General features: G+C 39.2%; 1 protein-coding gene across 1 annotated transcript in view; it reads right to left on the reverse strand.

The window, feature by feature from the left end:
- The window catches only part of RSPO2 (R-spondin 2), a 108,090-nt gene that overhangs the window by 53,402 nt on the left and 32,233 nt on the right, over positions 1–22,455 (reverse strand). Inside the window, exon 2 of the mRNA XM_071738206.1 lies at positions 2,330–2,518. Within this exon, the coding sequence (XP_071594307.1) occupies positions 2,330–2,518 (189 nt within the window). The remainder of the gene's footprint in view (positions 1–2,329; positions 2,519–22,455) is intronic.

The following is a 22,455-nucleotide window of genomic DNA, read 5'->3' on the forward strand; positions in this document are numbered from 1 at the left end:
AGAAAAATAGTCTAGAGCCACAGAGCAAATTCAAGACACAATACTAATTATACATAGAAAAGAAAATTAGTCTTGAAATTCAAAATTTCCATCATTTTATAGTTGCTGCACTTGGCTGTGGTATGTATTGTGTTACATTTGGCACAAACTATATTTGGCTTTTAAAATCGTGTCAACATTTTCCATAAAAATATGTTCTATAGCTTCTCTAACAAAAATGGGCAAGCGTTCCAGTAATAAAATGTTAAACAGCTTTTGTGCCTATAAAGACATTAGTAGGGCAGAAATCATTTCAACTTATGTAATTCAAGCCCTGTAACTCCCAGAAGGATTTTAACATAGCCAGATTTTTTATTATTATTAGCTGAAATAGTACTATCTGAGCAGTGGAGTCTGTAACTAAGCATACCTAAAAGTATCTAACAACAAGTGGGAAAAAATCTATTCTGTTTTTTTTTTTTAAGGATGTTTACTTGAACTTAACTTCAATGCACAAAATGTCTGTGTGTCCACAATGTAACATACATGCCATGCAAGATCACCAGGCCAAGAAAAGAATGAAAATAAATACACCAGTTGGCAGTTACATTACATAAAAACATTCACTACAAAACTCATTGGAGGGGAACCAGGACTGATTGGTAAGCAACTGCACCATTATTCTCACAGGGGCACACTGTCAAAGGCATGAGGGTGATTTAAACATCCAACAATCGACACATGCCAATATGAGTTGGCCACAACTCACATTTATGCTTTTCAAAACCAATCCTGTAATTCAGGGAAAAGAGCTATTTTCTATAAGTGGTAAAAATGAACAGAACTTATATTGAATTCAGAATCCACTTTCTGCAAATTACTTTCTTAATAAAAAAATTAAGAGAGATTGCCACTAAGGACTACTTTTCCTATCTCACATGCATAGTACAGGCTAATATAGATAAGTTCATTTTTTCCCAAAGCTGTCACTATATTCAAAAGCATTTTTACATCAGAACGTTTTTACAGTCCTGTTTTGAAAGGTTTAAAGTGGACGAGTTGCTGAATTCACAAAAGTGTTATGAAAATTAAGGCCAAGCTCCTAAATTACTTTACAGAAGGGATACATAAACCATATACTGGTCTCATTTAATTTTTCATCAAACCCCAGCCACCTGGTATAGATTAGGCAGCACTCGGCACTATTACACAGCACTTGGGAACATAACATGAAAAATACCATATCCATGGAGCCCACGAGGGGAATGGAGAGAAAGTGATGGGATATGGCTGCACCCGCTGGGATGGGGGCAAGCATGGCTTGGAGTGCTCCTCCTCCAGCCCAGACTGCCACCAAGGGTCTCAAGATTATCAGTGACATGAAAGCCAGCACCCACTTTCTGACAAGGTGCTGCATCCCAGTGAGATGCCACAGTACTGAGGGGCAGTGCTGTGCATTCAATAGACAACTGATTCTTCCAGGAAGCAAAGAAAACCCATTTCTCACATCAAGTTCTCAGGTTCAGTGACAAAATCCTGGTCAGACTATGATACAGACACCAAAAAAACCCAAACAAAACCATACCACGAAACACAAACAAACAACAAAAAAAAGGTAACAGCAATGATTAATAATCCATGTGGGGGATACTCCATGTAGCAGCATATGGAAAAATCAATACAAATCAGCACAACTGCCAGACAGCAGTGAAATAATGTGTAGAGATACCAGAGCACTCGTTGATTTTAACAGTTGGGCTTCCAGGCACAAACCTGCAAACAGGGAATCTTGTTGCACATTAGCAGGTTGTAAATTTCCAAATAAAATGCAGTACTAAAAGTGAAAGGTTGTTTGTTTGTTTTTAATGGTACATCTGTTTTATTAAAATCGCAACACTTACATATTAAAGCATGTCTGGTGTGAGGTGTCTGGTCACCTGAAATTTGTGTGGGAACAAAAAAGCATGACAAGAAGCCCACCCATATATCTGTGCATATCCTGACTAGTACCAACACGAGGCGCTGTTAATGCTTAATCCTTTTTATTTTCATATAGTGGGAATATTTTTGTCAAAACTAGGAATATGTTCTTTCCTAAATTTCCTTTCTAACTAAAGCAATAGTAACAGTAAAAAATAACAACAATAAAAGCAAATGCATCAGCTATTTAACCCACTGAATTTTACATATCTTGGAATGAGCTGGGATATTCTTTAGCAGTGAAGTTTTATGATGATCTTGAGACATCTGTAAAAATATCACCATGTTCCACAACACAAAAAAAACACAACTGAGCGTGAGTTACGGCCTTGCTACAAAAGTGAATGTAAGGGTTCAAAAAGAAACTCACTTGAACATCTGTTCATATCTGGTGTTCGGAGTCCATAGTACCCTGATGGGCAGGAATGCAAGCATTCCCCATACTGTCTCATTCCTTCTCTTCGTAGGAAGAAGAATAACTTGTGTTGGCATCTGATGCACCCATTATCCTTTGAACAAGATAAACAGCCTTTGCAAATTGGATTTGGTCCATAGCTAGCTGAAAAATAAGAAGATAAATTACACTTTAAGATCATTTGGAAATCATTTTGTCTGGAGGTCTTCTTCCCTTTAAAGTGTTACTTATCTTTCACACGATTACAAGTAGTTTTGAAAGGAAGGTTCTGAAAGTGCACTCATGCATCTGCACTGGCAAGTGAATAAAAAGAAATATCAACTCTATATTTTTATTGTATGAAAGACAATTTAATGAATGTACACACATTTAAAACAAATAAACAGGCAAGCAGAGACCAAGTTATATAAAGTTCACCTGCAAAATATAAGTAAAACCCAGATACTGAACTCAAGTTTGAAGCTGGGGATATAAGCACACAACAGTGACAAAATATAAGAACATCAGCACCCTGATACATGCACCTGGAATATTGTGTTCAAGGAAATCAAGCAACCACACTATTGCAATTTTTGACTTGTGAAGAGAGCAATATTAAGAGCAAGCAACTCTCTGCAGAACAGTTCCAGCACTAAACATGTGCTGTCCCATAGCTCGCAGTGTCCTAGAGCAGCTGTCTTCTTGCAGTCTCTTCTTGGTCTTCCTAATGAGAACGTCAAGACAATTATTTCCCAAAAGAAAAGGAAGAAGCATTGGTAACTTCTAAGAGTCTTTTTCTACAATCTGTACCCCAAATTTTAGGTCAACAGCTCTCATGCCTTCAATTCTATTCTCTGGTTTTGTTTCCTGTGGTTTTTTTTCCCTTTTCTTTTTTATTATTTGGCTCATATCTGCAACACAAACCTTGACTACTTCACCCTTTCCCCTTACAAGCTTTTATTATCCTGCCTTTCTGCAGAGTTGCAGAACACTCCTCTGTCCCCATGGGCTGTCAACTCCTGCTCAGGCGCTGAGTCAGCACAGCAGGTTAGCAGAGGGAGGATGGCTGAAGACATTCCTGAAACCAGCATAAGTTAACAGGTCAGGTCTGGTTTTAAATATAAAATTGGCTATAGGACTTCCCAGAAATTTGCCAGTTCCTGGAAACAAAAGAAAAATACTATGCAATAGAAAAAGAAGTGTCTTGGGGCTTCAAGAGCTTTTTAATAGAGGCAACTCTTGAAGCAAGTGGCCAAAAGGGCAAGGACTATGTTTAATTGTTATATTTTTAAATATTTAAAAGTAACCACACCCTAAAATTGGACTCTGGTACTTTTATCTTGTATGGGTGGATAATTGAGGTTGTCCAAAGGATGACTTCACCAGCAGAGCAAGGACAAGAAAAAAGGAAAAGCCCACCACCCTTTGGAACCAGTAGCTGATAAGCTTTACTCTCACCTTCACACATCTGCACACCACATTCCTGCTCCCTCTCTGCTCCTGTCCCCCACACAGGCCTCTTCATGTTCAGCACAACAGCATTCAACTCCAGTATTGCACAAAATAATCCTAGTGGGTGGCAGGCAGGCCGAGAAGGCAAGCAATCCACAGTTCAGGCAGTGGAACAATGAGTGTTGGGATCCTCTGGAACCAGGCTGAACTGGTGAGATGCTCTTGATGAGAAGAGCCTCCTTACCCTCTACGTTAAACATATGATTCTTTGGCTGTAAACCCTTTTGTAATGACACACCCCACGAGACCAACACCCTTATACTCAAGACTGTTCCCACCTCTGCTGCCCACACGACCTCAGATACATCTTTTCTTACAGTTGATCTTGCAACTATTCTCATTCACAATCCACATCTTCAAAGAAGAGAAACAAAGAGATGATGAGCCAGGCCTGGGTACATTCCTTGTCTCACTGTCAGCAGGGATTGCCTATCTGTAACCACATCAAATAATATGTGACCATGTACTCCAAAGCAATTGTTACTTAACACATGGTGGGCAGTCCTGTAGACTTCAGAATCCCCTTTTAGACTCCTTGCATCTCACTCTCAGTAAATCTGTACCTCCAGCTTGTTCAGGGCTCCTCAGAGAATCCTGCACTATAACAGCAGAATTCAAAGGAACAAAGCAAAAAGAAAGATGTGAGATGCCTGAATTTATTCATCCATCTCATATACAGCATGTATATAACTATGACTTGTGGCCAGGCCAATTGCTGAACAGTATGGATATACTTAAAGGCTGCAATTCACAGTAGTGTGGCCCAGTGGACAGGGATTATCTGCAGTAGATATATTCATAATCCATGCAGTAGTCCAAGTCCACCTTCCTTCAGATTCAGATTTCTTGGCTACAAAATGTGCCTCTGTTTGACTCTACTTGTCCAACTTTCCTTTATCTGTGACTGCCCACATGTTATTCTTCTCAAGTACCTCTATTTTTCTATTTCTGGTAAGATGACTTCTCTGGACTTCAGCCATAGGTCTGTCCTAAGGTACTCTCACACATGAAAAGGAGCTAACAGCATAAAGTGATTTTCCATTATCCTGTGCTATCCTTTGTTTAGGAGACGGACAGCACATTTTTCACCACCTAAGTTCAACATGATATATATGAAAGAGTCCAATAATACAGTAATTTTTTAAGTTGTACGTTTATCCCAACATTTTATCTTGTGTGGAGGTTCCTCAGACCATGACATCTAGCCTCTCCTTCTTTATATCCTGAGTGGCCTTAATAAATGATTTATGATTTCTCTGCCTGTACATTTTTCCCCTCTTAGAGGAATGCAGAGAGATTCAGCTCATTGAAAATTGTAAACTGCTCCAAAATCCTCAGATATGAGGCATTATTGATGTATTATACACATATTGCTACTTAAATGAATGATTAGTAAATTCATACATTGAATTTGGATAAGAGTTCAAGATGGTCACAGATTATTGGTCATTTGGGATGACACTCCCTGTTGCTCTCCTAGTTACCACGTTAAAATAAAAAACTAAAAATGAAATTTATCTGATACTTTACTTTCTTACCACATTAAGAAGAAGGAAAAAAAAAGTCACTGAATAATTACACAATGGTAAGGGGAGACAAAATTATTTCTGTGCTGTAATACAGAGAATAAACTTTATGAAAAAATTTGAAAACTTCCCACTGTGCTGCTTAGGCACCAAAGTGAATAATTTCCAGGTATTTCACAAACAGTAAGTTATTGTGAAGAGTATATATCACAGAATTGGTCTCCTTCCACACTGTTGTTTGCTTATATTCTTTTCAAGTCTTCATAGGAAGCTCACTGACTTCTGCAACCTTTCTGTCAGTTCAGCTTGTCCCAAAGCAGGGGAAATTGTGATACGCTCTACTAAATTCCTTGGACACTGAACATGTACTTTAATAAATCAAATACTGCAGCACTGGTTTTGGCATCACATATGCATGACAGCTTGAAGATGCCAACTTAACTTTCTATCTTTGTCCCCACGTACACAGGCTATAATTAAATCCTACAATCCACACCCCCCCCCCAACCCGAAGTCTTCCCATTCAATCTTGGTTTCTTAACATAGCAGATTCAGTGCATTCTTATCACATTCAGCTTTTTCAAAGACCTCTGTATTTGCTCTTTGAAGGAGGAAGTGAACACCTCTGTGTTCAGCTGAAACATGCATACACTTCCTTTTCGATTCCTTCATTACTCCTTGTTCCTTCTGTATCAGAGTGCAAGAAAAAAACACCAAGCTTAACAAAACAGAGTCAACCACATTCCAAGTTACCGGCTGCATCCTACGCAACCCAAAACATCCCACTACTCATCTCTATTTTGGCCCTGCCTGGAACAGCCTCCTCAGCTCTGTGTGCCAGGCAGCACAGGTTTCCTCCAGCCAAATCCCTCATGGAAACTCGCTCCTTCCACAAGGCCCACAAATGTTAACCAGCGTCAGAGCACTGCTGTCGGCACATCATAAAATGAAAAATGCACACATGCTCTAGGTTAGCACCACCCTCAGTGTCTCAAAGCACATGACTGCCCTGGCTGTCAGATATGAAGCTCCTTGCAGCAGGAGCAATGTTCTGGGCAGCCGCAGAAGAGCGGACGCAGGTGCAAACCCCGCACATAAACGTGGGCGCCTTTACGCACGTTTTCTACTCTTCCTGCTTGCTGCTTCTACAACCATACTCTAGAGCATCTCTGTATCTTACAAAAAAAGCATTTGCAGACTTGATTCCCTAAGTTGCCTTTTTAAATTTTAAATCAGAGATTAAATTTGCCAAGTTTGGAAAGGTTACTTGAGAACACAGACTAGTACTCAAACACTGAGTGAAACACTTCTGAACTCTAAGGGTGTTCAAAGTTTCATGGCTTGGATCTATATCAAGTAAAATCAAATGTCAGCTAATTAGTTTAACTCTTGTCTGGATCAAATGTATTTAAAACCACTACAGCAATATCGCTTAAGTGAATTGTTATGACTATTTGAATTCACAAGAGAATTAACTGTACAAAAATTAGTCTAGGCTGTTCTCCACAAGAATACAAGTTGTTCTGTAAGCAAGAGAACTAAGAGCATTTGATTTCCTGTGATATTACTTTCTTGCAGCCCATACCACAACAACTGCTACTAATTTGTGTTTTTCTTGTACACCCATTTTTTTAGGTGTCAGAAACCTCTTTTGAATCTGGTACTTCAGCTCACAAGAACCTGGCATTTTTACACTTCTGTAAAAACCAGGCTGAAATGGACAAATTAATCCAAAAGCAGTTGGAAAAAGAGTGCGGTCTGGCAGAAAAACAAGAAATAGAAAATATTAGTACCTAAACAGTATTTCTTTAGAGGCCTAGGCTATCATACCCATCATGTTCTGAATATCACTTGCTGCTTGGTCATCATGTCACTATTCAGCACTCATTGATCTTTAGAACTTGCTGAAGTCAGAAACTGGGCTTAATGGTACAACAGCCAACTTAGTGAAGCTCTGGCCATAACTGAGATGACTGCAGCCACATAAATGCTGGTAACTGGATTTTTGTTCAGATCTAGCACGAATGTCTCCAAGACACTTATCACTGTAAACACTAGGTGTGCAGATGGGACTCAGAGGAGGGAAGGAACTAAAAGACCACTACAAGTTCCACTTACTGCATGAAGAGTAGATTTCATAATGTAGAATTTGATTAATGTGACAAATATATCCCATACATATCTCAATAAAACCAAATAAAATAAACTCATGCTTGGCATATGTACCAAAGAATGGAACAAAGAATTCAGCCTTAGAGATACATCAATTTTACACAGTATACCAGTGTACTAACATTGTGAAAGTCATTAGAGCTGAAAAATGACTGATGAACTATTGGTCCATAGCCATGGCCAGCTTCCAAAACAGAAGCTGGCCAAAAAAAATACCCATTATTCATCAGAGCTGTGCGAAAGAAAAAGTAAAATTTAGAGAGAAAACTTCAATTACAAAAAAAAAGAAAAAAAAAATTTACTAGGTTGACTTTAGTGATTGTCTTTAAGAGAATTAAGAAATTCAAGGTCAAAGGGGATTTTTATGAACAATTAGCCCAGTGCCCTGTACAAAGAAGCCACAGAACTTGTGCTTTACTAAAACATATAATTTAAGAAACCATTCAATCTTGATGTTTAAATTTTCAGTGGTAAGGAAACCACCACAACTTTTGTTAAGATATCATAGGGGCTAATCACTCTCACTGCTGAAAATCTGCAGTGGAATTTCCAACTTCAAATAGCAACCACTGGACCTTTTTATGTCTTTGCCTGCCAGATTGTTAACAGTTTTTCAATGTTTTTTCCCCAGTGCAGACACTCTGATCAGGTCAAGTCTTAGCCTTCTCATGGGTAAGATAAACAGAGCAAGATTCCAGAATGTCTCACCACAAGGCAAATTATCCAGTCCTTTGATCAGTCCCTTACCATTTTATCAGCAAGCTTATGGACATCAAAAAAAAAAAAAAAAAGCTCAGCGATACAAAAGCAATTTTAGCAGTGCCAAATACAGAAGTGATACAACTTCTTGACTTTTCCTAGATATTACTTTCCCAAAGTGTTATGTAAGCTTTCTTGACCACTAAGATACCATTTCCCAAGTATCCCACTGCTCTGGGTAGGAAGCAGACATTTTTTGGGGTTATGCTGGAAATCACCCAGTGTTATCTTCCTTGGGATACTTAAACACTCAGGATCAGTGGGCCTTAACCACTCAGGGTCATTTTCTCTGAAGCTGTCCACAATTCAGAAAACCCACATGTTCCTCACTTGTCCTCTGACGACAGTTTAGCTTTAGGGTGGCATTTCACTTCAGTGAGTTTGGTGTAAGTCCACCAAATATATGCTCATGTTCACTAATAAGTGAACACTTTTGCTTGCTTATTATGAAACCATTTCTTCACTTCCTTTGGAGGCCTTAAATATATTTTCAATATCATAATTTTATGCTTAAGTTACTCTGATTTGTGAGCCCATTTCATTCTCTTATTACTGATATAATATGCTTATGATTATTCTAGTCGAGGCCTTGGAAGACTTATCTTTATTCCATCTATTTTCAAAAGACAGAGGACTTCTATTCTACTTCCAAATCAAAACATTTTGCTTTTGCTACACAGCTATCCACATGAATATTTTCAGAATTTTCTGTACTGTTTTCCTCACCACCGTGGGTGGGGGAGACACTGTGAAGATCAGTTAGATTTTATTCTCCTTCAGCACCCTGGCAAGTCTCAATAAATCACCTAAATCTTCAGGTACTTTGCAATATTTAGTGACTATAGGTATTACCAGTGTTGCATACTGACTATCAAATTCAGAAGCCTGCTTTATTAATAAAATTACATGGATCTTGGTTTCAGGATGCAGTAGTTGCTGAGATATTTTGAGAACATTACTGACTTTCCAGCTGGGCTGAGCTGCCATTTACAGAGGTATCTCAGCCACCTTTCTTCATTCCACCATCTGGAGCTTTTAAAGGCATCTTTTATAGTTTACTTTCTGGATACCTGCTACTCCCTTTGTCCTCTTCTGTCTGCTCTTCACAGTTTGCCAGTCCTCACTTGTCTTCAACTCTACTGAACGCTTTTCCCTCCTTCTGCTGCTCTTATGAATCCTCCTCCAGAGCTTTCCATGTCAGTTCCTTGGAGGACATTTCCTGCCTGAAAATGGAGCAGCAATGCTTCCTCAGTTCTGTTGCTCTTCCATTTGCCCAGTGATAGCACTAATTCTTCCAGACCAGAAATCCAGTGCTGTGAACAATTTACACTTTATACACAGGAAGCCTTTGCTGGCATATGGAACATCTATTGCAGGACACAAACACCACTCCATCACCTGCCATTCTAAAAATCAGGTACAGAAACAGATATAGAGGAAAGTGTCCCACTCCCTGTCCAAATGTACTGGGAAATAACAGATTTTATTGCTGCTTGCTGTTCACAGGTTCACCAGTTTTATCCTATGTCTTTCTGCTGTTACCGTCAGAGTAATTAAAAACTCACACTTGAAAAAAAGGCTAAAAGGTTCAAGCATAACAGCCACAAAGTGAATGCAGAGACAGAAAAACATAGATTACTATAAAATATACTATAAAAAGACCTCTAGCATTACATTAATGCATACATGCCAGTTACACAGGCTGTTCAGAAAAAAAAAACATATCGACCCAACCTTCCCCATCAACTGGTTTACAAATATCAGTTACAGTCAAATATCTTGAAGCCAAGCCAAACATCAAATTCATTTGGTATTCAAAGGTCCTACATGATGCACATACATGTGCATGCTGCCAGTCCCACTTTTGAAATTCAATTTATAGGTCAGGCCATTTCAGCCACAGTATGAAATTGCATTACGCCAACAAATGGGCCAGTTATCTCCTTTAATTCATTCACATTGTTGATTTGTAAAGCGGCTGCTTCAGTTGTTACCATGGTAAGAAAAGTCCCTCCAAGATGATCTACTTCATATACTTAGAAGTTGCTAGAATTATGCTCTTTTAGGAACCCTGTAGTCTAGGCAATAAATGCCCACTGCTGTATTGGGCAGTTTTGTCTACTCCAGATACCAAAATATTTTATTGGGCATCTTCAGTCTCTGCAGAAGTATCAATGTTATAAACTTTAAAAAAGCTTCCGTCAGGTAGTTTTATGTTTAGGATACTTTCTAAGCAGTAGATAATTTGGTTAAATGCTGGTAACTTCATGTAAAGTGATCTCAAGACACTCTAACTGTAAAACCCAGGAGGATTTTTAGCATGGAATTTTTTTGAAGAATAACTTGTCTTCCAGTTTCTCTTATTAATTTTACATTAATTAAGCTTTCTGCTTCTTACATGTCTGTAGAGTAAAATGTAGAGATCCCCAAAGACAGTACTTAAAAAGAAGAAAATAACCAAACCTTAGATTCTGGGTTGTCCCTGAAACCCCAGCAACTCAGACATGAGGCACAGAGCACCACAAGTCATTACTTTTGGCAACAGCACAGATTAATTACATCTGATGAAAACCGCATAAAATCAATTGATGGGACAGATACCAGGCCCTGAATCTACAATAGCCCTTGGATCTACCCCAATGAGTAGCTCTCCCCAGCATGCTGTTTGTGCAGTGGCCTTAGTGGCATAACAGGCTGGTTTCAATGCACAGACATCTACAGTTTTCTCCCAGGCCACTGCTCCATCACTCACCAGTCACAGCTCTCCTGCAGGCAGTGAACAGGAGAGTACTGAGCAGCCCAGCTGCCTGGCACAGGGACCTCTGGCAAGTCTTGAAAAATCTACAGCAGGAACTGGGAATTTTAAAAGCTAAATCATATTCCTCAGCTTAAGTTTTATCTCGTTTTTACTTATATCTCCTATAACTGCCCTAGATATGAGGCCCAGGGTTTCCTTCTAGGCTTTGTATGTAGGAAGAAGAAAACAAGGAAGACAGTACATGGCAATCCCCATATTCCCTGGATTACTTCAACTGGGAAGTTTATTTGCTTTCCATTGAAAATAAATCATACTGGGAAGCATGAGCAGATGCTCAAACAGAGGCTGCTAGTTCCATTTCTAATACAGAAGAAATAGTTGTTCTCCTTCCAGGGGCTTACTATACTTTGGACCAGCTCTTTACATATGGTGTTAATATGGAAGCTGTGAAGAGAAACAAAACTAAAAAACAAACACTCCTTCCTCATAACACTACACTGCTGGAAGGCCTGGTCACTGGAGTACACAAGGCTGCATGTGTCTAACTCTCAGGTGGTTAAAAGCCACTTGGACATTAGTCTCGGACCTTTCATTTTCAGGTTGCCATGCTGTGGTCACCCAGAACTGCACAGGTAGTCATAACCTACTTCTTAATTACAAAACTGCACAGAAATGCAGATACACATTTTCCCCATGTTCATATTCTGTGTGCCACTAGTGGATGGCACATTCAACAGCAAACTTCATCCAGCACATCAACATCTGGGACACAAATCCTATTGGAACAAAGTCCCAGGCATTGAAACGAATTCTTTTTTTTCCAGGCTTTTTAATATCTAGAATATTTCAGCTAGCTGCTGTGAATAAGATTCATCTCTAGCACACAGGTGAATAAACAGAGATTTAATTTTTCCCCTTTGATGGTGTGTTTACTTTGTCTTCTATTGTAAGTTATAACTTTTCCAAGCACTGAAAACTGCAGGGATCCAACGCAGAAGCCTTCCAACAAAAACACAGTTCCAAACCCAGATCCACCCAAACCGCTGAAGACAAAACACTATTGGAAGCACTAAAGCTGAAGAGGTGAAGATCCAGAACACTGCTTAAGACAGTGACACACAAGGAGACTTTATCTATGATGAACAATATTCGACTTTGCCTTTTCATACTTTTACTGAACAATTCCTAAAAAGGTAGAAAAGATTGAGGGACAGAAAAAAAGTAGTTAGAGAAGGAGCTCGAGTCTTTCTTTGCACTTACTGCACAATGAAATTCAAGGTATTTAAAAAGTGAAATATAATCAATTCTGGACTCTGAAAATAGGTTATCCATACAGCAATTCCAACAAAAATAAACATAGACAAAACTGTATAGTTATTTTTGTTGTTATATTAGGCACAACTGAACTAAGGACTACATGGTTAAGTATTGTTTACTATCACTTTTTATTGTACTACAGGAACTGGCATGCAAAGGAAATACCAAACAAATAAATATTTGACTGTGATTGTAAATCTGCAACAGTGAAGAATGTGCCTTATTTCTGAAGTTTATAAAGCAGTGAACAAACTGGCTAGTGTTTCAAAAATACCAAACTTCTGAAATGTGGAACAGAAAGCACACAGAGATTTTGGGTTGGGGTTTTTTTGTTATTTGTTTGTTTCTAAAAATATTATTAAGCTGAAAGGTACAGAAAGTAGTATCCTCTACATGAAGAAATGTAAAGTATCTAAACCTTACCAGCTGGGAATAGTCTGGAGGATTAAATGGCCTCAGACATAAGACGGATAGAAAACTTTAAAATGCACATAAGGTTATATTCACATTATCCTAAGTTTTGCACAAGTGTTGTTGTGTAGGTTCTTACACTGAGCAAAAGCTGTTTCTGAGCAAAGCTTCAGTGGGGGTCTGTACAAGTAGATATGCCAGATGTCTGAGAATTGAGAGGCTAAATTTCCCCTGTACAAGCAGTACATAGCATTAGCCAGAAACGTGATTATCTGAAACCTTGCAAGGGCCAAATTTGCCAAGCTCAAGTCAGTTGCTGGGATAATTGACTGAAAACAAAAATTAGATGTTGGTAAGAGTTAAAATTGATAATTGTTTAAGGATATTCTACTGGGTTAGTGACAAGCCATAGTACCACAAATAGCAAAACAACAACAAAAAGTAGAGAAAAAAAAAAATCATTCTGACTTACAAAAAAAAAAAAAAAGCAAAAAACACAGAAGTGGTATTAAAGCACAGATCCCAAAGACAGAAAACCAAGATGTAAATAGCAAATAAGGAAAGTTTTAAAATGGAGATAAATGACAAATAACCTAAATGGATTAAAAAAACCAAAAAAAAACTAAAAAACCCAACTCCACCCCTCTAAACCCTCAAATCCCCAAACTCAACAGTGAATAGAGACCAGAATAACAAATCATATTTCTAGCACTTAAAATAACAGAGTGAAAGCAAAAGAGCCTAACAGTTACATCTCGTGTTTGGAATAAAGCAGGATGTATCCACCCAATGTGATAACACAGCTGCAATCAAAAGTTTGCCATCCATACAAAAGGAAGCCATGCATGACTATTTGCCAAAGAGAAAAAAAAAATAATAGAGCAACTATCATTGCCAGTCAGTTGCTAAATGCAATAACTTAACATTTCCCTCTAGAATTTATTTTATTTATTTATATTTTTTTTAACACATGCTTGAAAACTGAGGTAAACCAAACAGCTCAGAGGACAGTACAGCCTATGTACCAAACAGGGAATTACAGACTGATTCACCAGACATCAGTTTCAGAGGAAAATAAATTGAGTCTTTAAGTGCTGCAGCATTGAGAAGCTGAGACTAAATATGCACACACACATACCTAATAGATAAGACAGAACTGGAAAAGGTTTAGATCAAAATAAACTGTCACTCTACGTTTGAGAGTTATATTTTGATTTCTCCAAGAAATTGAAGATTGATTTAAAAACGCAGCCAGCTCATTGACTAATCTCTAAATGCACACAGTATTAAATCCATGCATACCAAAAAAGCTCCAAAGAATATACAAAATCTTTGCTGGCACAGGTCTCCAGATGACAGAGGTTGGTGGAGTAACAAGTCACTAAAGAGAACCACTACTGGTATAGAGTCACCTCAAGTCTCAGCTAAGTATTTGCAACCTAAAAATATTAGTTAAAAAAGGTAAATACCACCTACCCAGGGGAACTGAGGGCAGGTGTCCAGCTTGACAGGCTGGAAAGCTGTGCAAAAAGCATGAAGTTCAACAAGTGCAAGGCTCTGCCCATGGGCCAGGGCAACTCCAAGCACACATAGGGGGTGGGCAGAGAATGGATTGAGAGCAGCCCTGAGGAGAAGGGCTTGGAGCTGTTGGCTGATGAGAAGCTCACACAGCAATGTGTTTGCAGCCTTGTTTTTAGTACTACAAAGGTAACACATTGGGGCTCTTTTCTTGCAATTGTAGACATGGCCAGTGAATCTCTCCTGACCCCAGGTAGGACATGAACACCAAGACTGCGCTCAATAGTCTCATGTCTCTTGTAGGACAATAGTGGTAAATCAGATGTAAATCACATACAGTCTCATACTTCAGGGCCTATCCATTAACCTGCAGAAGTTAGACTTTAACATGCAGTCAGCAGATGTAAGTTTCCCAAAAATGAGGGAAAATTGTTTTTCTTCCCTGAATGATCAGAGACTGGTCATAACTAAGGGCAAGCAATATGCTAGATCAAAACTTGTTTCTAGCTTGTGCATGTACTCCATATACCTATATTCAAGCTAACTATCAGTTTATGTTCATGAAGTAGACCTGCAGCACGTGGCATGGTTTACCTACTGGAACTGCCTGGGCAATTTTTACTCAGTTGCTTTCACCCTTCCATGGACCAGAAGTGTTTTGCAGCTGCCTGGTCACTGCTATGGTCTGTGACAATTAGTTTAGTAACCCACAAATTTATTGAAGTGCCTTGCACCAGTTTGAGTCTTTAGATCACTTACCTATAAGTAAACTGGCAATATAACAGTCCTTCCAGGTCTTAAAAAATAATTTATATTGTCTTAATTATTATATTATTAATTGATTAATTAAAAATTATTCTATTATATTATTAGTTATTATCCTAATTGCATATTATCTTTAAAAATAATTGAGGGTATGCTAAATAAATCGGTTTGTTATTTATTCCCTTTTATTGTAAAGGCTGTACCTCTGAGAGGAGAAACTAACTAGTCAAGGGAGTCCTCAGCACTTAGTATAAGACACACATCAATTCTAGGAATAATCAAGCAGTTTGTTTTCATGACTTGTCCAAAGCCACATACTAAGACCTAACAAAAGAAAAAAAGGCTTAATTCATATAATCATCTCTCAAAAAGAAGACTTGATGTGGACAGGTCAAAGGGTCTAAAACACAAAGTGAAAAAGAACAAAATTATTTAATTGCATATAGAATCATGGAATGCTATGGGTTAGAAGGGACCTCCAGAGACCATGTAGTCCAACTCCCCTGCCAGAGCAGGACCCCCTAGGGCAGACCTCACAGGAACACATTCAGGTGACTTTTGAAAGTCTCCAGAGAATCAGACTCCACAACCTCTCTGGGCAGCCTGTTCAGTGATGCATCACCCTCACAGTAAAGAAGCTTTACCTCATGTTGAGGTGAAACTTTTTATGTTCTAGCTTAAACCCGTTATTCTTTGTCCTATTTCTGGACACCACTGAAAAGAGATTGGCCCCTTCCTCTTGACACCCACCTCTCAGATACTTATAGACATTAATAAGGACACCCTCTCAGCCTTTTCTCAAGGCTGAACAGTCCCAGTTCTCTCAGTCTTTCTTCATAGCAGAGATGGTCAAGTCCCTTAATTATCCTCGTAGCTCTCCATTGGATTTGCTCCCATAGATCCCTCTCTCTTAAAATGGGGAGCCCAAAACTGGATACAGTACTCCAGGTGTGGTCTCACTGGGGCAGAGTAGAGGGAGAGAACTTCCCTAGACCCAGGATCCCATTGGCCCTCTTGGCCACAAGGGAACATTTCTGACCCATGGAGAGCTTACTGTCCACTAGGACTCCATATGAATGCAAGCACAGGAATGGAGGAGAGTGCATGCAAATGATCCCCTAATACACCTCTTTTCTTCACACAGTTATTTTACAGGAAGAAAGCAAAATATTCAAATGCATCTCTCACTCTGTGTCCCAGGTTTACCCAAGACTGTGATTCCTTAAAGTTTTTGGGAGATACTTTTAACACATAAAGCTGCAGCTAATAATCATAAGAACATTTTCAAAGGCTGAATTTTTAGGAAGTGATTACACTTTTGCCTCTGAAAAAACATTATTGAACACACTGATGTTTAAATTGGTATTTAGACACACAGCTACTTCAACTGAAGCCTTGAGTTACTCATGTAATCTCTGTGGTGTTTGTTCTTTTTTTTTTTTTCTGACATTGTGAAGCATACAGAAAACAGGCTTTCCTAACCAGAAGTGCAGAACCATTAAAAATAAAAAATGTAGTAAGTGACGCATTGAGAATATTCTTCAAAGTACAGCTCCTCTCCAAAATACGACTGCAAAAACAACATTGTGACATCCCACACTTGTGCCTCAAGGACTTCCAGAGCAGTTTGCTCAAGTTATGAGCTGCACACATGCAAATGCATGCATATTCCCTGCCAAAACCAGCTCTACAAAACAACCAATTAAATCAGGACATGGAAGGTATTCATGATTTGATCCTCAAAGATTTTGAACTCACTATGCTTTCTATCAGACCACTTCATAATTATATGGCCTTCATAATTAAAAGGAGATGTAAATAATAGTAGAATATAGGTTGCCAGTGCAATATTATTCCATTGTTTTTTAAATATACAAGCAAGAAAGCATTTTTTTGTCACAATGCTGGCTTTGCGAAGTAAAAAAGACAGAAAAAGCACCTTTTAGCTCTGTGGAGCAAGACTGCATGAAAGATATTCCCAGAGAAAAGACTATCTTTTAGAAGATTTTTTTTTAAATTTTCATTAATTTCTAATCTATTTTGTAAATCAAAATCTAATCACCATGTCTCGTATTACAATTAACTAAACATTGATTTTCAGCAGGTAGTATTAAAATCATTCACATACAGCATGACCCTAAACATGAGGCACCTCCTAGTTTTAATGTCCTCTTCTGTTCAGTAAGTAACATCAGGGAGTCATTACATTTGAGGGATAAGACAGAATGCTCCAGCTCACCAAGATCAAGGACCTGGCATCTCCTCCATGAAGGAAGAAGGATGGGAGCACCAAGCCAGTTATGGACAGTGACTGCCAGTGCCTCCTTGTGGAGCTGTAAACTCCGTGACTGCCTCCACAGTGGTCACCAAAAGCAGGCAGTGATGGGAAGTTTGGGATTACAGTAAACCTGCCTCTGCTTACTCCTTCTTTCCACCCGAAGCCTGAGCACTGGCCCGTGTGAATCTGACTGTGAGTTCAGGCCACACCAAATTACAGGGTGATGTTAACTTGGTGGCTGTTTTCCTTCAAAAAAACAATTCTCTTACATCTGCCCAAATATAAAATGAAACAGGTAAGGATCTCATCAAGATAAAAGACAAAGTAGATGATTTTAGAATCAACACAGAAAATGCTGGAGAGATAATCACATGTGATTATCAGACTTTCAGATTTATAGCCAGAGAAGAGGACCGGATCAGAAAAAAAAAAGTTTCCCTTTCTGCAGGCTTGCTGTAGGACTGTTTGATGATGCAGTACAGTTGGGTCAGACCAGGATTCTGGCAAAAAAGTTATAAAATATCTTGCAGAGGGAATGCAAGGGGAGGGGAAAGAGGGATATATATATATAATATATAATGGCACCTTCCTATGCCCATTCTCTCCTTCCACACTCCTCATATATCACCATTCCCTGTGGAGCTATTAAACTCAGTGTATAGCCCCTTACAATTACTATAACCATCTGATTTTTATAACTTCCCACTTCAGGCTTTCATTAACCCCAGACTCACTTGATGCCAAGTCTTCCTTCCTGGAGCACCAAGGCTATGTGTGGAGTCCAGCTGGCGAGTCAGGGAGATGTAAATTGGAAGAGTGTGCTGGAGCTACTTAAAGTTGTGGTGAACCAGAGGAAAAGGACCAATTGCACAAAAGATTTAGGAAATGGAGAGAGGGTGTTAAAATATCCATTGAGAGAATAATTTGTGAAATTATATCCAGAGCACAACAAAACCTAACACTAATGACATCTATGCAAACCAGCATGATCCATCCAGACCGAATTCTGTGCACGGTGACCCATAAAAGCAGTGCCCAAACAGCCACCACATACCTATCGTCACAAATTTCCTGACTTTTAGGAGTGCAGCACAGTCACAAAGCACCAGATTTCCCTGTCTTGTTGACATTCCTCTAATTTCAAAGCTGCCAGACTTTAGTTGCTTTTCAGCAGTGAACTCACATGGCATTCTTTGGCTTGAAACATTTTTATAGACTGACAGATTTCTAACTCTTGAAATACTAGCAAGAACTCTAACAACAGAAGCCTGACTTAAAACATAACCTATAACCTGGAAAGTAATTTTAACACTGTGTTTTAACATTCTGTGTGCCTTTTTAGCGTTGGTTAAATGTAAAAATTAGAAACTGAAAAAGATTGCCAGGTGCCAAAAATGCACAGATTTCCCCCACTCTCCCCATGGTCCTTGTTGAATAACAATTGTTGAACAGATGCCTCCTTTGTTTCTAAAGATGCAGAGAAAAACAATTGTGCTATATACCTGCATGAAAATACTGCAATTCTTAGCTTTGCTTTTCTGCAAGCACTGTAAAACACATTCATTTTAATTAGTCTTTTAAAAATTACTTAATTCATACCTGGAGGAACAGACAAAAGGATGCATTCATAGAATCACAGAATCTTTTGAGTCAAAATTGACCTTTAAAGGCCAACTAGATCAACCCCCCTGCAATGACCAGGGACTTTTTCAACTAGATGGGGTTGCTCAGAGCCCTGTCCAATATGACCTTGAGTGTTTCCAGCAGTGGGGCATCTGCCACCTCTGAGCAAACTGGTTCCAGTGTTTCACAGCTCTCATTGTAAATAACTTCTTCCTTATATGTATCTGGATCTAGTTGCTTGTACTTTAAACCATTAACCCTTGTCCTGTTGCAAAAGTCCCTGATAACAAATTTGTCCCCATCTTTCTTTGAAGGCCCCTTTAAATACTGAAAGGCTGCAATAGTCTCCTCAAAGCCTTCTCTTTCCAGGTGGAACAACCCCAACCCTCTCAGCCTGTCTTCATAGGAGAGGAGCTCCAGCCCTCAGATTGTTTTTGTGGGCCTCCTCTGGACTCACTCCAGAAGGTTCGTGTCCTTCTGATATTGGGGGCTCCAGAACTGGACACAATTCTCCAGGTGGGGTCTCACAGGAGCAGAATAGAAGGGGAGAATCATCTCCCTCAGCCTCCTGGCCACACTTCCCTTTATCCAGCCCAGGATATGTGAGTGCACATTGCCAGCTCATGTTCAGCTTCTCATCCACCAGCACTCCCAGTGGTTCTCCACAGGGCTGCTCTCAATCCCTTCATCCTCCAGCCTGTATTGACACCAGGTGCAGGACCTTGCACTTGGCCTTGTTGAATCTCATGAGGTTCACAGAGGCCCATTTTTTTGAGTCTGTCCAAGTCATTCTGAATGGCATCCCATCCCTCAGATGTGACACCACTCAGCTTGGTATCATCTGCAAATTTGCTGAGGCTCCTCTCAATCCCTCTCTCTATGTCACTGACAATGATATTAAATAGTACTGTTCCAAATATGGATTGGACCCTGGAGGACAGTAGTTGTCACATATCTCTATCTGGGCATCAAGCCATTATGCACAAGTTTTCTTCATGGCACTGCAGCAATCAGTTTATCTGCAGAGTTCTAACAGAGGACAACCAGTTTCTGAGGAAGCTGACTCAAAGACAAATTCACATGTAAAGTTATCTGGTTAAGTCAGTCACAAAACAAACTGGCTATATGCTAGAGCCATGAACATTGCCCCAAAAAATCTTAAATGCTACCACTCCAAATGTTTGAATCCTCAAACAACATCTCATCAGCTAATTCAATAACAATTGTTTTCAACAAGGGAGATGATTAGCAAAATGACATAAAGTAGAAGGCAGTTTTCTATGTCATGCTATACTTCCACACCACTAGTTGTGTGATGGCTTTCTAAATACAGGTTTTTAAAGTATTCTGTTTCCTAAATATGTAACTTTTTATCTGAACCTACCAAGTATTTCAAAATCCTGTGGTACCAAACAGGCCTTCTTACCTGCAGAGATGTACAGAAAATACAATCCCCCTTCACTGAAGATCTTTCCATTTCAAAATCAGTCTTCATTCCAGTGCAGAATAAAGTAGGAATAAACATTTCAAAGCTAAACCAAGTTCTGGTGCTGCCCACCTGACAAGAGCATCTCACTGAGTCAGGAGCAGGAACACAGGTGCTTGGGAAGCAGCACCCCAGGGCTGCCCAGAGACTCCTGCCCTTTCATAGGATTTAGGGGGCTAAAGGAAAGCCCCCAGTGACTGGCACTGACTGGCACCAAGACATATCAGTCTTCTCCCCACAATGCCTGGGAAGCTTCTGGGAAAGACAAAGTCCTGGCAGCACTGGAACATCATAGAAAAGTGAGAGCCCCAGAGCTCTGTAGCTGCAGCAACCACCACTCCCAGCTTCAGCCCTCACAGCATCTTTCCTGGCTACAAACTACTGCCCCAGGGAACCCCATGAGACTAAGAAGGATTTATATGCCAGTGGTTTCTGCAGTGATTCAAAGATGGTCCAGACTCGGTTGCATTTAATGACCTGCTGACTGGCAATACTTAAGTGCACCCACATTTATTTTACAATTAACAATCTTCCTGCTATTGTATTCAGTAGTATCAGAGTCTCCCTGGCTCACTGGAAGCAGACAGGCTACAAGAGACAGCTTGCAAATACATTCACAGTGTATTTAGAATTGGGTTACTTTTTTACCATATGCATTAATTTTTTTCATTGTTCTACACTTCTCTTTTTCCTCAGCAGAAGTTACAAGATACAGATTGAAGAATCCTGATTTATAATCAGAAGAAGCTATAACTATTACCAGATAAATCTTCTTAGAGTTGAAACAGCTCACTGGGAAACACCGAGTAAGAATTTCTTTAGGTAACCTTTACTGCTTAAGTTACTGGTAGAAGACCAGAGAACATCGATTTATCAATACACACAAGTTCAATGGGAAAAATAATTACCATCTCCTTTTAAAAGCTGCCTGAACTCTGTTTCCTTTAGGAAACAGATTCTTGCCAGCCTTAATTATGGTTTCCTCCAACTGTAACTTTCATAGCTCTTAAATCCTTAGTTTTACTGCCAGTAATTTGGACAGAAACCATATACTCTCTAAAGATGGAAATGTTTTAAAATATTAAGAACTTTGTCAAGAAAATTAAGTTCTTTGGTATTGGCAAATGACCATTTCATTCTCCCCCCTCTAACTGCCCCTACTCTATTTTGCTGAATTAATTTGGAATGTATTGTGCTTGGATTTGTCCCAGACAAATGAACTTTAAATCGTTATTTATCATTTACAATGCCTTTTCTAAACACATTTGGCAACTGAATCCCAGCCAGATCCCTTTTTACCAAAGAGTTTGTTTGATAAAGCAGGGCGTTAGACACCAGAAAAATAATTTGTACCAAGAGTCAAAGTACTAAACCTGAATTTTCAGCCCTGAATATATTCTGTACAATTAAGTGCACTTTGACTATATAAAATGAAAAAACATAAAACACGTGGGCAGTATTTTGATCATTGCAGGCTTGAAAAAAATAGAAGTTAAACAGCCCTGTTAAGTAGTGGAGTGGGCACACATACCACAAAACATATGCCTTAGCAATCTGCTGTTATATTGGCCAACTAATGACACATGCTTTGCATCCAAGTATCGTTAAAGGAACACAGACACTGCACAGCAAAGCAAGGCTGTAAAACTGGACATAGACTCTGCAAAGTTGTATCACTTATAAAACAGAATCTTTGGACTAGAAACTGCACTGCAGCCACCGCTACCCCAGGAAGCTGCGGTTCTCTACTTGGAAGGCTTCACTCTCGTACTATTTTTAGGAACATGGACATCTAAATAAAATTTTGTAGGCACACAAGGTTATCTAAGGGTACAACTTCATTTATCGTAGTTAAAAAACACACAGGGGAAAGAATTGAGAACAATACGTGTTTACTGGGCAGTCTTTTTGGAGAATGTGGTGATTAGGAGAGAAAGAAAGGCTTGGCGTAACTCTTTCAGTCTAAGTTTTGCTCGA

The sequence above is a fragment of the Heliangelus exortis genome, chromosome 2 (genome assembly GCF_036169615.1).
Source record: "Heliangelus exortis chromosome 2, bHelExo1.hap1, whole genome shotgun sequence".
In the NCBI taxonomy this organism is placed as follows: Eukaryota; Metazoa; Chordata; class Aves; order Apodiformes; family Trochilidae; genus Heliangelus; species Heliangelus exortis.